General features: G+C 42.4%; 1 protein-coding gene across 1 annotated transcript; it reads left to right on the forward strand.

Annotated features, from left to right (window-relative positions):
- Nucleotides 1–4,965: 4,965 nt before the first annotated feature.
- Nucleotides 4,966–14,627, forward strand: LOC129862379 (protein FAM180A-like). The gene is made up of 3 exons (XM_055933978.1): nt 4,966–5,235; nt 13,874–13,971; nt 14,085–14,627. Exons 1-3 carry the CDS (start codon nt 5,133–5,135, stop codon nt 14,430–14,432), a joined length of 549 nt encoding a protein of 182 aa, XP_055789953.1. The 5' UTR covers nt 4,966–5,132; the 3' UTR covers nt 14,433–14,627.
- Nucleotides 14,628–15,119: the final 492 nt, after the last annotated feature.

The following is a 15,119-nucleotide window of genomic DNA, read 5'->3' on the forward strand; positions in this document are numbered from 1 at the left end:
ATATGCTATCTTGGACCGGTCGGTGGGAAACGACGAGGGTTGCAGCTCGAAGGAGAGAGAACATTGGGTGAAAAACCCCTTACAAACACTCGGATCACCTGAGAACCAACGGGGAGGCGGCAGACGAGGTTCAGCCAGGGGGTTAACTGCCACGGGCACTTGAATCTGATGAACTGGAGCAGAAGCGGTTGCAGGGGAAAGTTGATCAGAAATCTGCTTTATGGAAGTCATCATCTCCGACAGAAGTTGAGAATGTCCAGCCAGTAAGACCTCTTGCTGAACCAGAGCAGCTTCGTGACGTTGGACAGTCCCCTCGTGGTGGGACAGCATGGGAAAGAAATCCTGGGTACTGGCTGCCTCTGGGTTCATTATAATGGCTCAGTGTTTCTGTCAGGACCCGGTGTGAGAAAGTCACTAATAATCGGCAGAACCCAGAAGATGAGGCCGACACAGCAGTACTAGAGACGGTGGTTTAATCAAAGGAAAGATCTTCCGGCAAAAATATAAATCCACAACGTCCAAAACAAAAGCCAAGAGACAAAAATAGATATCTTCCAAAATACAAAGAAAATCCACAAAGTGGTACGAACAGCAAGGGAAAAAACAAACCTCAAAAGACTAATCCAAAATAAACAAGAACAATACCAGAGAACCTCTGGAAACTCCAACAAGAGAAAAAGTTAACAGCAGGGCTGGGGCTGGGTGCTAACGTACAAACACTGAGCAAAGAACTGAGGAACACACAGGGTTTAAAAACAAGGGAACGACACACAGGTGCAAACAATAATAGAGCAAGGAAAAAACAAAAGGTTCAAAAAAGGTGCAATGGGGACATCTAGTGACAAAAACCAGAGCAGTACTGGCCAAAACCTGACAGAAAACCCCATCTCAAACCTGTATCTCAAACAGAATGTTTAAAAACACTTAGAAAACCCCATCTCAAACCTGTATTTTAAACAGAATGTTTAAAAACACTTAGAAAACCCCATCTCAAACCTGTATCTCAAACGGAATGTTTAAAAACACTTAGAAAACCCCATCTCAAACCTGTATCTCAAACAGAATGTTTGAAAACACTTAAAAAACCCCATCTCAAACCTGTATCTCAAACAGAATGTTTGAAAACACTTAGAAAACCCCATCTCAAACCTGTATCTCAAACAGAATGTTTAAAAACACTTAGAAAACCCCATCTCAAACCTGTATCTCAAATAGAATGTTTAAAAACACTTAGAAAACCCCATCTAAAACCTGTATCTCAAACAGAATGTTTAAAAACACTTAGAAAACCCCATCTCAAACCTGTATCTCAAACAGAATGTTTAAAAACACTTAGAAAACCCCATCTCAAACCTGTATCTCAAACAGAATGTTTAAAAACACTTAGAAAACCCCATCTCAAACCTGTATCTCAAACAGAATGTTTAAAAACGCTTAGAAAACCCCATCTCAAACCTGTATCTCAAACAGAATGTTTGAAAACGCTTAGAAAACCCCATCTCAAACCTGTATCTCAAACAGAATGTTTAAAAACACTTAGAAAACCCCATCTCAAACCTGTATCTCAAACAGAATGTTTAAAAACACTTAGAAAACCCCATCTCAAACCTGTATCTCAAACAGAATGTTTAAAAACACTTAGAAAACCCCATCTCAAACCTGTATCTCAAACAGAATGTTTAAAAACACTTAGAAAACCCCATCTCAAAACTTTATCTCAAACAGAAAGTTTAAAAACACTTAGAAAACCCCATCTCAAACCTGTATCTCAAACAGAATGTTTGAAAACACTTAGAAAACCCCATCTCAAACCTGTATCTCAAACAGAATGTTTAAAAACACTTAGAAAACCCCATCTCAAACCTGTATCTCAAACAGAATGTTTGAAAACACTTGCTATTTTCTCATAGAGAATTATGTCATCCTGCCTCATTGGCTGAGCTGGCCAATCAGCGGTCATCTCACATTAATATTTGTAATGGCCGGTATACGGCCACACCATTCGATTACACTTTATTTGGATAGTCCATCTGTAGATGCTCTACAGACTATCATTAACATTTCAATGAACTATCTGTTAACCCTAACCCTAACTCTAGCTCTAACCCTAACAATAACCCTTGTCCTAACCCTTACCCTAACCCTTACCTTAGCCCTAACCCTAGCCCTAACAATAACCTTAGCAAGCAGTTGCTTATCAACAGATAGTTTGCAGATAGTATGACCATCTGTAGAGCATCTATAAATGGAAAATCCGGACTATCCAAATAAAGTGTGACCCACCATTCTGTTGTTGGGGTACACCCACACCCTTCCAAAACAGATAATCTGCTTTTTAACAGACTTCATTTTTAAAAAAATTGTAAGGAAAAGCATTTCACTGATATTGTAATGAATTATAGGTCATATTTCATAGAAATCTGAAATACGGGCCAGATACTTGAAGGGTTTGTTCTAGATGTGACAGTGAGTACTACATGTTTTACTCTTCTGGTTCTGTTGCATAACTCCAGTCCTATAATTCTGTCAGTGCTTAGGCATGTCCTGAAGAAAATTCCTCACATATTTAAGTTTGTCAATAGATAACTTTACTTCTACAATAGATAACTGTACTTCTACAATAGATAACTGTACTTCAACAATAGATAACTTTACTTCTACAATAGATAACTGTACTTCAACAAGAGATAACTTTACTTCTACGATAGATAACTGTACTTCTACAATAGATAACTGTATTTCAACAATAGATAACTTTACTTCTACAATAGATAACTGTACTTCAACAAGAGATAACTTTACTTCTACGATAGATAACTGTACTTCTACAATAGATAACTGTATTTCTACTTCAACCATACTTTCTGCAAAGCTATGTCTATTTGGACATGCCTTTTACTGTAACAGCATAAAGACAATTACCTTCTCCCCTTTTCTATGAATTCAATTAAACTAGATAAATATTCACTCACATATCAATTATTTCACATCCTCACATAGACTGTGGTATTACTAATAGGGCTAGGAGAAGAAACCACGTTACATAGGGCAACTCTTTGAATTGGAGTGTGACCAAAAACAAATTAAATTTCCCCTGTGAGAATAGAATGTTTGTCCAACTTATTGTGTTCTAATTTAGAGATTCTATGGTGGCCCTCCATCTTTCCAACTATAACACTGTCTCTGCATTCCCTGGCAGCTTCATGATGGCCACATCTCATCAGTATGAGAGTGTCTCACTGGTCCTAAAGAGAGAGGAGTTTAACTTCGAATCAGAGGATGAATTATAAATTAAGGAAAAACTGAGCTCTTTCTGAATTACGTTTAATTTACTGTACGACTATTGTTAGCTATAAGTTGCACAGAATGAAACAAATTCCATAACACTACTAAATCACACATTTCTTCTTAGTGATGTTTCTTCTTTTGGTGATCTTACTGCCAGCCTTGGAATAGGATCTCTTTGAAGAAGCTTCTTCAGATGGTGTGTCTGTGTCCATTCCACTGTGTGTTTGGATAGCTATAATCTCTAGTAATAAATAATAATACTCATAATAATCATAATCATAATAATAATACATTTCATTTGTAGAGCAACAATATGCTGTGTTGGGTTGTGTGTTTGGAGTGTGAAGTCTCCACACTCCACCTCCCAGAAAACAAAACTGGGTTGGTTCCCTGAAGTGTTCCTGGCACAGACACATACGTTCCAAGTTCCAACCCTCCCAAGGATCCTCTCATTAGCACAAGCAGAACTAATGTTGACCATGGATACAGAAACATGGCTCAGCAGTCTGGACAACAATAAATGCTTGCATTCATCCATTCACAAACCTCAAACTCATGGCAGAGTCCAGTAATATGTCCTCAAAGCTTTTATTAAACAAAAAGGGAACATACACTGATTATACAAAACATTAGGAACACCTTCCTAATATCGAGTTGCATCCCACCTGTTGCCCTCAGAACAGCTTCAATTCATCGGGGAATGGACTTTACAAGGTGTCGAAAGAATTTCACACCTATATTGGCCCATGTTGACTCCAGTGCTTCCCACAGTTATCAAGTTGGTTGGATTTTCTTTGGGTGGTGGAACATTCTTGATACACACGGAAACTGTTGAGCATGACCGACCCAGCAGAGTTGCAGTTCTTGACACAAGCCTGGCACCAACTATCGTACCCTGTTAAAAGGCACTTAAATATTTCGTCTTGCCCATTCACCCTCTTGAAAGGAACACATACACAATCCATGTCTGAGTTGTCTAAAGGCTTAGAAATCCTTCTTTAACCTGTCTCCTCCTCTTCATCTACACTGATTGAAGTGTATTTAACAAGTGACATCAGTGAGGGATCATAGCTTTCACCTGGATTCACCTGGTCAGTCCATGTCATGGAAAGAGCAGGTGTTCTTAATGTTTTGTGTACTCAGTGTATATTATTGATGAACACAAGATGTTCCACAGACGAAACTGGACTGCACTTATTAACATCAATGTAATTAACGTGATCAGAACTAGGAGGACAGTTCAGCATTAAGGAGAAGGAGAAAGAAGAGAAAAGGAAGATTATGAAAGAGAAAAGAGGAAATGATCGTAAGGCGCGCTTACGGTCAGAAGAGGACAAGGAGGCAACAGTAAGAAGTAGACGTGTCTCTCTGGGTCTGATGACTGCCAGATGACAGCACCAACAGTGTCAGCTGGTTTGAGAGAGAGAGAAAGCGAGAGAAAGCGAGAGAGAGAGAGAGAGAGAGAGAGAGAGAGAGAGAGAGAGAGAGAGAGAGAGAGAGAGAGAGAGAGAGAGAGAGAGAGAGAGAGAGAGTGAGAGAGAGAGAGAGAGAGAGAGAGAGAGAGAGAGAGAGAGAGAGAGAGAGAGAGAGAGAGAGAGAGAGAGAGAGAGAGAGAGAGAGAGAGAGAGAGAGAGAGAGAGAGAGAGAGAGAGAGAGAGAGAGAGAGAGAGAGAGAGAGAGAGAGAGAGAGAGAGAGAGAGAGAGAGAGAGAGAGAGAAGGGTACTATAGTGACACAGGATTTCAGAAAGGAGGAGAGCAGTTGTGGGATGGTCTGAGGTTTTTCCCAGTGGAGTGACTGTGGTCCTGGACCTGTGGCTCTGTCCAGTCTGACCCTGGCTACTGGATGCCAGGTGGATGCCAGGTCACCATGATGCCCTGGAAGATGGTCATTGTTGCACTATTCTACTGCAATATCAACACATGTGCCACTTATCGGCATAACAAAGGTAAGAATATCTTCACCCATATTAATGTGTTCAATTGGAATTGGTATACAGTTTACAGTATGTTTATATGCAATGATTATGTTTAATGTTGCTGTGTAATTGTAACCTGTGCATATGCCCTTTTAAAGGGTACGTTTTGCTGCAGTAGTTGTCCATAAATATAATTGATAGGAATGCACCTCATTCCCAGATGCTACATTAAACTCAACAGTAATTCTGCCAAATAATTCAAGGCATTACTGAGAATCAGCTCATTGTGGATTAGAATATGTATCCAGTGATGGAAAGATAGATGTAATGCTCTTATTCCAGAGAAAGGACAGATTAACGACCATTCTGTTATGATAGTCACAAAGTCCAATATCATTCCTGGTGTCAAATGTCAAGCTAAAGTCATTTTACATATGCTTCTCTCTTGGCCTCAGCATCGCCGTCTCAAATCCAGAAGACTAATACAGAATATAGACTTACCCTATTCCATCCCCATCACACAGAAAACTGCAATCAATAGTTAGCCTAGTCACACATTTAATTCTGTCCTTTGTGCTTTGTCTGTCCAGCTGTAACCTCTGATTGAGCAAAGTAATTTCACAACAGTATGTGTTAACATTACTGATTAGTATGTACACAGATCCAGCAGCAGCATCCACCAGCACAGCTGTAACATGCTGCATACATCACAACAACGTGCAAGCTGTGTGGTGGGGAGTGTACTGGGGATATTTTGGTCTTTTGATTTTTTTCTGTGTTTATTTAGAATTAAAGGAGTGTCATTGAAATCATTGTTTTCTCTCCAGCTGTTTCGATCCATCTGAAATTCAAGTGCCCTACAGATGGACCTTAATGATGCTGAGCAACTGTAGCAGTGCTGTACTTGGTTGGATAAATGATTTGACATCAGAAAAATCCAGATAATTTCTAAGAAATAGAATGGAGAACTCTTTTGTACTGTATATACACTTGGAAAAAAGGGTTCTAAAAGGGTTCTGCAGCTGTCCCCATAGGATAATCTATTTTGGTTCCAGGTAGAACCCTTTTTGGTTCAAGCTAGAACTCTTTTGGGTTCCATGTGGAACCCTCTGTGGAAAGGGTTCTACCAGGAACCAAAAGGTTTTTTAAAAGGGTTGACCTATGGGGACAGTATAAGAGCCCTTTTTGGTTCTAGTTAGCCTATTTTTTTCTAATAGTGTACAGGTGTAGCTGCCAAGAACTCACATTTCTGGTCCTCCAGAACAGTTGGGTCCCATTTTCTAGCACAATTAAACTATGGTCCTTAACGACTTGTATGTTTAAAGTTCCATTTCGGTTTATGTGTCGGCTACTGGGCTCAATGTGTGTATGAACTATCCGCATCTGTTTCTGATATGAAAACAATGAAAGGGCTTGAAATATGAACTGCAGGAGGAAACTGATAGGCCCCTGAAGAATGAAAAACACACCACCAGAAAGTTTTCAAAGCTGTCTTGAATCTGGCTAAACTAGGTATTTTGTAGTTTTTGTTTTGGTTATTCTAGATATTGTTATGTGATGTGTTGTGGCAATTGGATCATACAGAAAAACATGTTCTTAGAATGAGAGGATTGAGGCTCAATCAGTACAATGACAGCTCAGGAGTACTGTCTTTCTAGCTTTTCTTGGATTATATTTGTTGATATTTGTTTCTCCTGGCTCTACTATTTTTGTATGGGTGGAGTGTCTAGAACATTGTTTGACATGCTCTGGTATATCTGATGAAATCATATCAACTTTGTGTTTGCTATTACACACATTCTGAAGTCATAGCAATCTCAATTACCTCAATGGAAAAGTAGTGATCAAATAGCATGAATTGTTTGATTTCATCATGGCATCAACAAATCTTATTAGCTGAATGTACTAAAATAAAGGCAAACAAAAACCTTATCTCCATGTAGAACATTTGACTATTTTGGGGTGTGAATAAAAATATATGGAAAGTTTTGCCCACGATGGACAACATATACAGTATGTGCTAGTACACTCTTAGAAAAGTCTCCGAAAGGGTTCTTCAGCTGTCCCAATAGGAGCAACCTTTTCAGTTCCAGGTAGAACCCTTTTCAGTTCCAGGTAGAAGTAGAACCCTTTTAGGTTCCATGTAGAAAGGGTTTGTTATGGAACCCAAAAGGGATCTACCTGCAACCAAAAAGGGTTCTTCAAAGGGTTCTCCTATGGGGAGAGCCGAAGAACCCTTTAAGGTTTGAGATAGCACCTTTTTTTCTAAGAGTGTATGCTTGTATGCGGAACCCTTCGTTTGGCTAAGTGTCTACTGCATGGCTCCTGTCTCTATGGTCCTAGGACCCATCTCTGTTTCCAACTGGCAAGCGATAGCTTTGTTATGACGCACTCCTCTTCACTTCCTGATGATTTTCTTCTAAACTTATCAGCCCTTCTTAAACAAGTACTATTTCAGGGCCTTCGTTAGCTGGATTGACTGTAAACACCAAAGAAAGCACTGGAGAGAGTATTCCAAAGTTTCATTCCTGGTATGTGCACTCGGGAATGTGCTCACGTCCAATAATGGATTTCCTCATTAGAGTTTGTTTTTCAAAGAACATCTGAATAAGGTTTGCTTGTCAATGCACACTGAGTGTACAAAACACTACGAATAATTTCTTAATATTCAAACCCTTTGCACGTTTACAGCACCTCTGTCTGACATTTGAATGGAGCTGCAGTGGATAGCTGCCAATTTACGGGCTTCTGACCAAGTCTGCTATTTAAATTTTTCGTAGCTGTCTATTTATCCCCAAAAACTGATGCTGGCACTAAGACCACACTCAACGAGCTGTATAGGGCCATAAACAAACAAGAAACAGCGCTCCTAGTGGCCAGTGATTTTAATATATTTATATTTTCTGGTCATTTAGCAGACGTTCTTATCCAGAGCGACTTACAGGAACAATTAGGGTCCCTCTTGCCTTGCTCAAGGGCACATTGGCAGATTTTCACCTAGTTGGCTCGGATATTCTAACCAGCAACCTTTCGGTTACTTGCCCAACGCTCCTAACTGCTAGATTACCTAATGCAGGAAAACTGAAATTCGTTTTACCTCATTTCTACCAGCATGTCACCTGTGCTACTGGAGGAGACAAAACTCTAGATCACTTTTACTCCATACACAGAAACTCATACAAAGCTCTCCCTTGCCCTCCACTTGGCAAATCTGATCATCTCTGTATCCTCCTGATTCTTGCTTGCAAGCAAAAATTCTGAAGTATCAATGACAGCTCAATACGGAAGTGGTCCGATGAAGTGGATGCTAAGCTACTGGACTGTTTCACTAGCACAGACTGGAATATGTTCCAGGATTCATCCGATGGCATTGAGGAGTTTACCATATCAGTTACCTGCTTCATTAATAAGTGCATCGATGACATCATCCCAAATCAAATCAAATCAAATCAAATTTTATTAGTCACATACACATGGTTAGCAGATGTTAATGCGAGTGTAGCGAAATGCTTGTGCTTCTAGTTCCGACAATGCAGTAATAACCAACAAGTAATCTAACCTAACAATTCCACAACTACTACCTTATACACACACAAGTGTAAAGGGATAAAGAATATGTACATAAAGATATATGAATGAGTGGTGGTACAGAACGGCATAGGCAAGATGCAGTAGATGGTATAGAGTACGGTATATACATATGAGATGAGTACTGTAGGGTATGCAAACATAAAGTGGCATAGTTTAAAGTGGCTAGTGGTACATGTATTACATAAAGATGGCAAGATGCAGTAGATGATATAGAGTACAGTATATACATATGAGATGGGTAATGTAGGGTATATAAACATTATATTAAGTGGCATTGTTTAAAGTGGCTAGTGGTGCATTTTTACATAATTTCCATCAATTCCCATTTTTAAAGTGGCTGGAGTTGAGTCAGTATGTTGGCAGCGGCCGCTAAATGTTAGTGGTGGCTGTTTAACAGTCTGATGGCCTTGAGATAGAAGCTGTTTTTCAGTCTCTCGGTCCCTGCTTTGATGCACCTGTACTGACCTCGCCTTCTGGATGATAGCGGGGTGAACAGGCAGTGGCTTGGGTGGTTGTTGTCCTTGATGATCTTTATGGCCTTCCTGTGACATCGGGTGGTGTAGGTGTCCTGGAGGGCAGGTAGTTTGCCCCCGGTGATGCGTTCTGCAGACCTCACTACCCTCTGGAGAGCCTTACGGTTGTGGGCGGAGCAGTTGCCGTACCAGGCGGTGATACAGCCCGACAGGATGCTCTCGATTGTGCATCTGTAGAAGTTTGTGAGTGCTTTTGGTGACAAGCCGAATTTCTTCAGCCTCCTGAGGTTGAAGAGGCGCTGCGGCGCCTTCTTCACGACGCTGTCTGTGTGGGTGGACCAATTCAGTTTGTCCGTGATGTGTACACCGAGGAACTTAAAACTTTCCACCTTCTCCACTACTGACCCGTCGATGTGGATAGGGGGGTGCTCCCTCTGCTGTTTCCTGAAGTCCACAATCATCTCCTTTGTTTTGTTGACGTTGAGTGTGGGGTTATTTTCCTGACACCACACTCCGAGGGCCCTCACCTCCTCCCTGTAGGCCGTCTCGTCGTTGTTGGTAATCAAGCCTACCACTGTAGTGTCATCCGCAAACTTGATGATTGAGTTGGAGGCGTGCATGGCCACGCAGTCGTGGGTGAACAGGGAGTACAGGAGAGGGCTCAGAACGCACCCTTGTGGGGCCCCAGTGTTGAGGATCAGCGGGGTGGAGATGTTGTTACCTACCCTCACCACCTGGGGGCGGCCCGTCAGGAAGTCCAGGACCCAGTTGCACAGGGCAGGGGTCGAGACCCAGGGTCTCGAGCTTGATGACGAGTTTGGAGGGTACTATGGTGTTAAATGCTGAGCTGTAATCGATGAACAGCATTCTCACATGGGTATTCCTCTTGTCCAGATGGGTTAGGGCAGTGTGCAGTGTGGTTGCGATTGCGTCGTCTGTGGACCTATTGGGTCGGTAAGCAAATTGGAGTGGGTCTAGGGTGTCCGGTAGGGTGGAGGTGATATGGTCCTTGACTAGTCTCTCAAAGCACTTCATGATGACGGAAGTGAGTGCTACGGGGCGGTAGTCGTTTAGCTCAGTTACCTTAGCTTTCTTGGGAACAGGAACAATGGTGGCCCTCTTGAAGCATGTGGGAACAGCAGACTGGGATAAGGATTGATTGAATATGTCCGTAAACACACCAGCCAGCTGGTCTGCGCATGCTCTGAGGACGCGGCTGGGAATGCCGTCTGGGCCTGCAGCCTTGCGAGGGTTAACACGTTTAAATGTTTTACTCACCTCGGCTGCAGTGAAGGAGAGCCCGCAGGTTTTGGTAGGGGGCCGTGTCAGTGGCACTGTATTGTCCTCAAAGCGGGCAAAAAAGTTGTTTAGCCTGTCTGGGAGCAAGACATCCTGGTCCGCGACGGGGCTGGTTTTCTTTTTGTAATCCGTGATTGACTGTAGACCCTGCCACATACCTCTTGTGTCTGAGCTGTTGAATTGCGACTCGATTTTGTCTCTGTACTGGGACTTAGCCTGTTTGATTGCCTTGCGGAGAGAATAGCTACACTGTTTGTATTCGGTCATGCTTCCGGTCACCTTGCCCTGGTTAAAAGCAGTGGTTCGCGCTTTCAGTTTCACGCGAATGCTGCCGTCAATCCACGGTTTCTGGTTTGGGAATGTTTTAATCGTTGCTGTGGGTACGACATCGTCAATGCACTTCCTAATGAACTCGCTCACCGAATCAGCATATTCGTCAATATTGTTGTTGGACGCAATGCGGAACATATTCCAATCCGCGTGATCGAAGCAGTCTTGAAGCGTGGAATCAGATTGGTCGGACCAGCGTTGAACAGACCTGAGCGCGGGAGCTTGTTGTTTTAGTTTCTGTTTGTAGGCTGGAATCAACAAAATGGAGTCGTGGTCAGCTTTTCCGAAAGGGGGGCGGGGGAGGGCCTTATATGCGTCGCGGAAATTAGTATAACAATGATCTAGGGTTTTTCCAGCCCTGGTAGCACAATCGATATGCTGATAGAATTTAGGGAGTTTTGTCTTTAGATTAGCCTTGTTAAAATCCCCAGCTACGATGAATGCAGCCTCAGGGTGTGTGGTTTCCAGTTTACAAAGAGTCAGATAAAGTTCGTTCAGGGCCATCGATGTGTCTGCTTGGGGGGGAATATATACGGCTGTGATTATGATCGAAGAGAATTCCCTTGGTAGATAATGCGGTCGACATTTGATTGTGAGGAGTTCTAGATCAGGTGAACAGAATGACTTGAGTTCCTGTGTGTTGTTATGATGATCACACCACGTCTCGTTAATCATAAGGCATACCCCCCCGCCCCGCTTCTTACCAGAAAGATGTTTGTTTCTGTCGGCGCGATCCGTGAAGAAACCAGCTGGCTGCACCGACTCCGTTAGCGTCTCTTGAGTTAGCCATGTTTCCGTGAAGCAGAGCACGTTGCAATCCCTGATGTCTCTCTGGAATGCTACCCGTGCTCGGATTTCATCAACCTTATTGTCAAGAGACTGGACATTGGCGAGTAGTATGCTAGGGAGTGGAGCGCGATGTGCCCGTCTCCGAAGCCTGACCAAGAGTCCGCTACGTTTTTACGGCGTCGCATAGGGTCCCCGGCTGGGATCAGATCCATTGTATTGGGTGGAAGGCAAAACACTGGATCCGTTTCGGGAAAGTCATATTCCTGGTTATAACGATGGTGAGTTGACGTTAATCGTATATTCAGTAGTTCCTCCCGACTGTATGTAATGAAACCTAAGATTACATGGGGTACCGATGTAAGAAATAACACATAAAAAAACAAAATACTGCATATTTTCCAAGGAACGCGAAGCGAGGCGGCCATCTCGGTCGGCGCCATCTTATTATCTATCCCCACAGTCACTGTATGTACATGTCGCAACCATAAGCCATAGATTACAGGCAACATCTGCACTGAGCTAAAGGCTAGAGCTGCTGCTTTCAAGGAGCGGGACACTAATCTTACAAGAAATCCCACGATGACCTCCGACAAGCCATCAAACAGGCAAAGCATCATTACAGGACTAAGATCTAATCGTACTACGCCGGCTTTAATGCTCGTCGGATGTGGCAGGACTTCTTAACTATCATGGATTACAAAGGGAAACCCAGCCACAAGCTTCCCAGTGACTTGAGCCCACCAGACGAGCTAAATGCCTTCTATGCTCACATCGAGGCAAGCAACACTGAACCATGCATGAGAGCAGCAGCTGTTCCGGACGACTGTGTGATCACACTCTCCGTAGCCAATGTGAGTAAGACCTTTAAACAGATTAACATTCACAAGGCCGCAGGGCCAGATGGATTACCAGAATGCATACTCTGAGCATGCGCTGACCAGCTGGCAAGTGTCTTCACTGACGCTCTCAATCCCTCTCTCTCTTTGTTCTCTATATTTTTTCCCCCTGTCATGTACAGTAACAATGCTTGTTCAGCATAACCGGTTTGTGTCTTTACAATATTTGTGGACTTGCAGAAATATGAATAGCTTTGATGTCATAGAACAGGGATCATCAACCAGATTCAGCCCCGGGCCAATTTTTTCTTGAACGGATGATCAGGGGGCCGGAACATAATTACAAATAATTTGTAGACTGCAAACTCACTGGAAGAAGCACAAACAGATATGATATTTGACAAAAACATAATCATTTCAAACCCTGCTTGCTTTTGTATACGATCGCGACTCTCTATTATGCTGGGAATAAAAAATCACTTGGAGCTGATATCCTGGGTTTTTATAGTCTTTTATGTCCAACAATAAAAATCGAACAACAAAAAACCTAGGTGGGGGGAATATAACCACTCGCGGCCCAAATTTGGCCGGCGGACTGCCAGTTGAGAAACCCTGTCATAGAATGATTTACAATCCTATATTTGAATTGAGATGAGAATCCAGATAGCAGATTTCAGTAAGTGGTGGTCCTTGTTCCATGTGAAACCAACTCAAAAGATGAGTAGGTGAAATGTTCTTTGGGAAGTGTCCTGCTATGACCAGGTCACATGTTCTGGTTAGCACTCACTCTTAAAACCAGTGTCCAATGTTGCTCTGGTAAGTGAGCTCTGTCTATTTATGAAAAGCAGACTCATCTCTAAGTCAGTCAGTAAGTCAGTCTCTCCACCTCTCTCTCTCTCTCTCTCTCTCTCTCTCTCTCTCTCTCCTACTCTCTCTCTCTCTCTCTCCTACTCTCTCTCTCTCCTACTCTACTCTCTCTCTGGTATCCCATGTGCCTCTCTGCTTTGAATTCTCTGCCTTTGAAGCAAGAAGTAATTTCTTACAGTCTGCTGATCAGAGACATTCGTAAGGTCATACATTTCAGGTTTCTCAAACTGAACCGTGGGGTGCTCTATAGTCCTCACATGTCTGTGAACATTATGGCTGTAAAGCCTACCCTGTTATATACAGTACCTGTCACGGCATGCAAGGTGTACTGTATGTTAGCCTTGTCTCGGGAATTCATCTTAATATGCAATACATCTGGTTCAAGCCACATGGTCCGCATCGCATGATGAAACCCTGGGCAAGAGTTAAAGAGAAAGTAATAGGTTGGATAACAGTCTCTCTCTCTCTCCCTCCCTCTTTCAGTCCTTTACCCATCAACTGTTCGAGTGAAGAGAGGGATGGCATCAATGGTGAACCCCACTTTTCAGAACTCCATAGAGGATGTCAATTTACTATTTGAGGTGAGACATTTTCCTTGGATAACTACAGTAGCAAATATTGTATGAATCCTCTGAGTTAGCAACCAAAAATATGGGTTTGTAATGAGTCTACTGTTTTTGGTTGTGCTGTGTAGATCCTGCTGGCTGGCCTGCAGTTTGGAGACGAGCACACTCTGTTCTCCGTGCAGGACGAAGAGTTGGCCTCCCTGCGGAAGACCAAAAAGCTGGAAGTCATCTGCGAGGACATCCTGCCCAAAACACTCTCTGATATCCGTCGCCTGACCTCTGACCTTTCCAATCACATGGGCCACCTGCGCCTGGAGGACTTTGAGCGCACTGTGCTGACCATGGTGTACACCGCCCAGCGGCTGGCCAACGCTACCACAGACCAGCAGAGAGACTTGTGGGCAGAGTCCTTTGTCAGTTTGTACAGAGCTATCAAGCTGGACCTGACAGCTGAGAACGACCTCACAGCTAAATGATATCGCAATGTTGGGGATTGATACTATACTGATACATATCACTGCCTTTATTTCCAGATCTCTATTGGAGAAGGAATTTCTCTCATTTTCTATTATTCATTATAGATACAATGTTTCAGCATGATTTTCTTGGCAACCCTTGAGGACTATCGTATCACATGGACTCAAAATTAAAGTTTCTGAGATATACTTTAATCCTATTGCTGTTTTTTATATGCATTGGGACAATACATTTCTTTGATTTATTTCTAACGTTTTTAAAGGTTTATTAGTAGTGTTACCCTGAACTAAATTGGAAATGCGGAGAAATCAGTATGCTTACATTCATTTTAAAAAATCAAGGTTTTTCTTTAAAAAGCACCAATTTTTGTAAAATTCGTATATAGTTCTTATACATTGTGTTATCATTAAATACAAGATCCACTGAAAAGAAAAAAATATGAACAATGTACAACATTTCCAAGCTTTGAAAGAATATGTTTCACAGCAAAAATGTATTCACACCCCAAAAAGCCAAAAGATCCCTGCCAAAAGTTCATTTAGAAAATACAAAGCAAACCTATACAAGGGCCAGGATTCAATCCGATCAGCGGTAACCCTCGTGAGCCGACAAACGCAGAGCTTTTCATAGATTTTTTGGGGGCCATTTATCTGCTTCACATGCTGACCATACCGGAGGCGTCGCGT

Source organism: Salvelinus fontinalis, chromosome 9 (genome assembly GCF_029448725.1).
Source record: "Salvelinus fontinalis isolate EN_2023a chromosome 9, ASM2944872v1, whole genome shotgun sequence".
In the NCBI taxonomy this organism is placed as follows: domain Eukaryota; kingdom Metazoa; phylum Chordata; class Actinopteri; order Salmoniformes; family Salmonidae; genus Salvelinus; species Salvelinus fontinalis.

Coding starts and splice junctions, on each gene's coding strand:
- LOC129862379 (XM_055933978.1), top strand. CDS start 5,133: ATGCCAGGTGGATGCCAGGTCACCATGATGCCCTGGAAGATGGTCATT. Junction 5,236..13,873: donor CACTTATCGGCATAACAAAG/GTAAGAATATCT, acceptor TCCCTCTTTCAG/TCCTTTACCCATCAACTGTT. Junction 13,972..14,084: donor ATGTCAATTTACTATTTGAG/GTGAGACATTTT, acceptor TGTGCTGTGTAG/ATCCTGCTGGCTGGCCTGCA.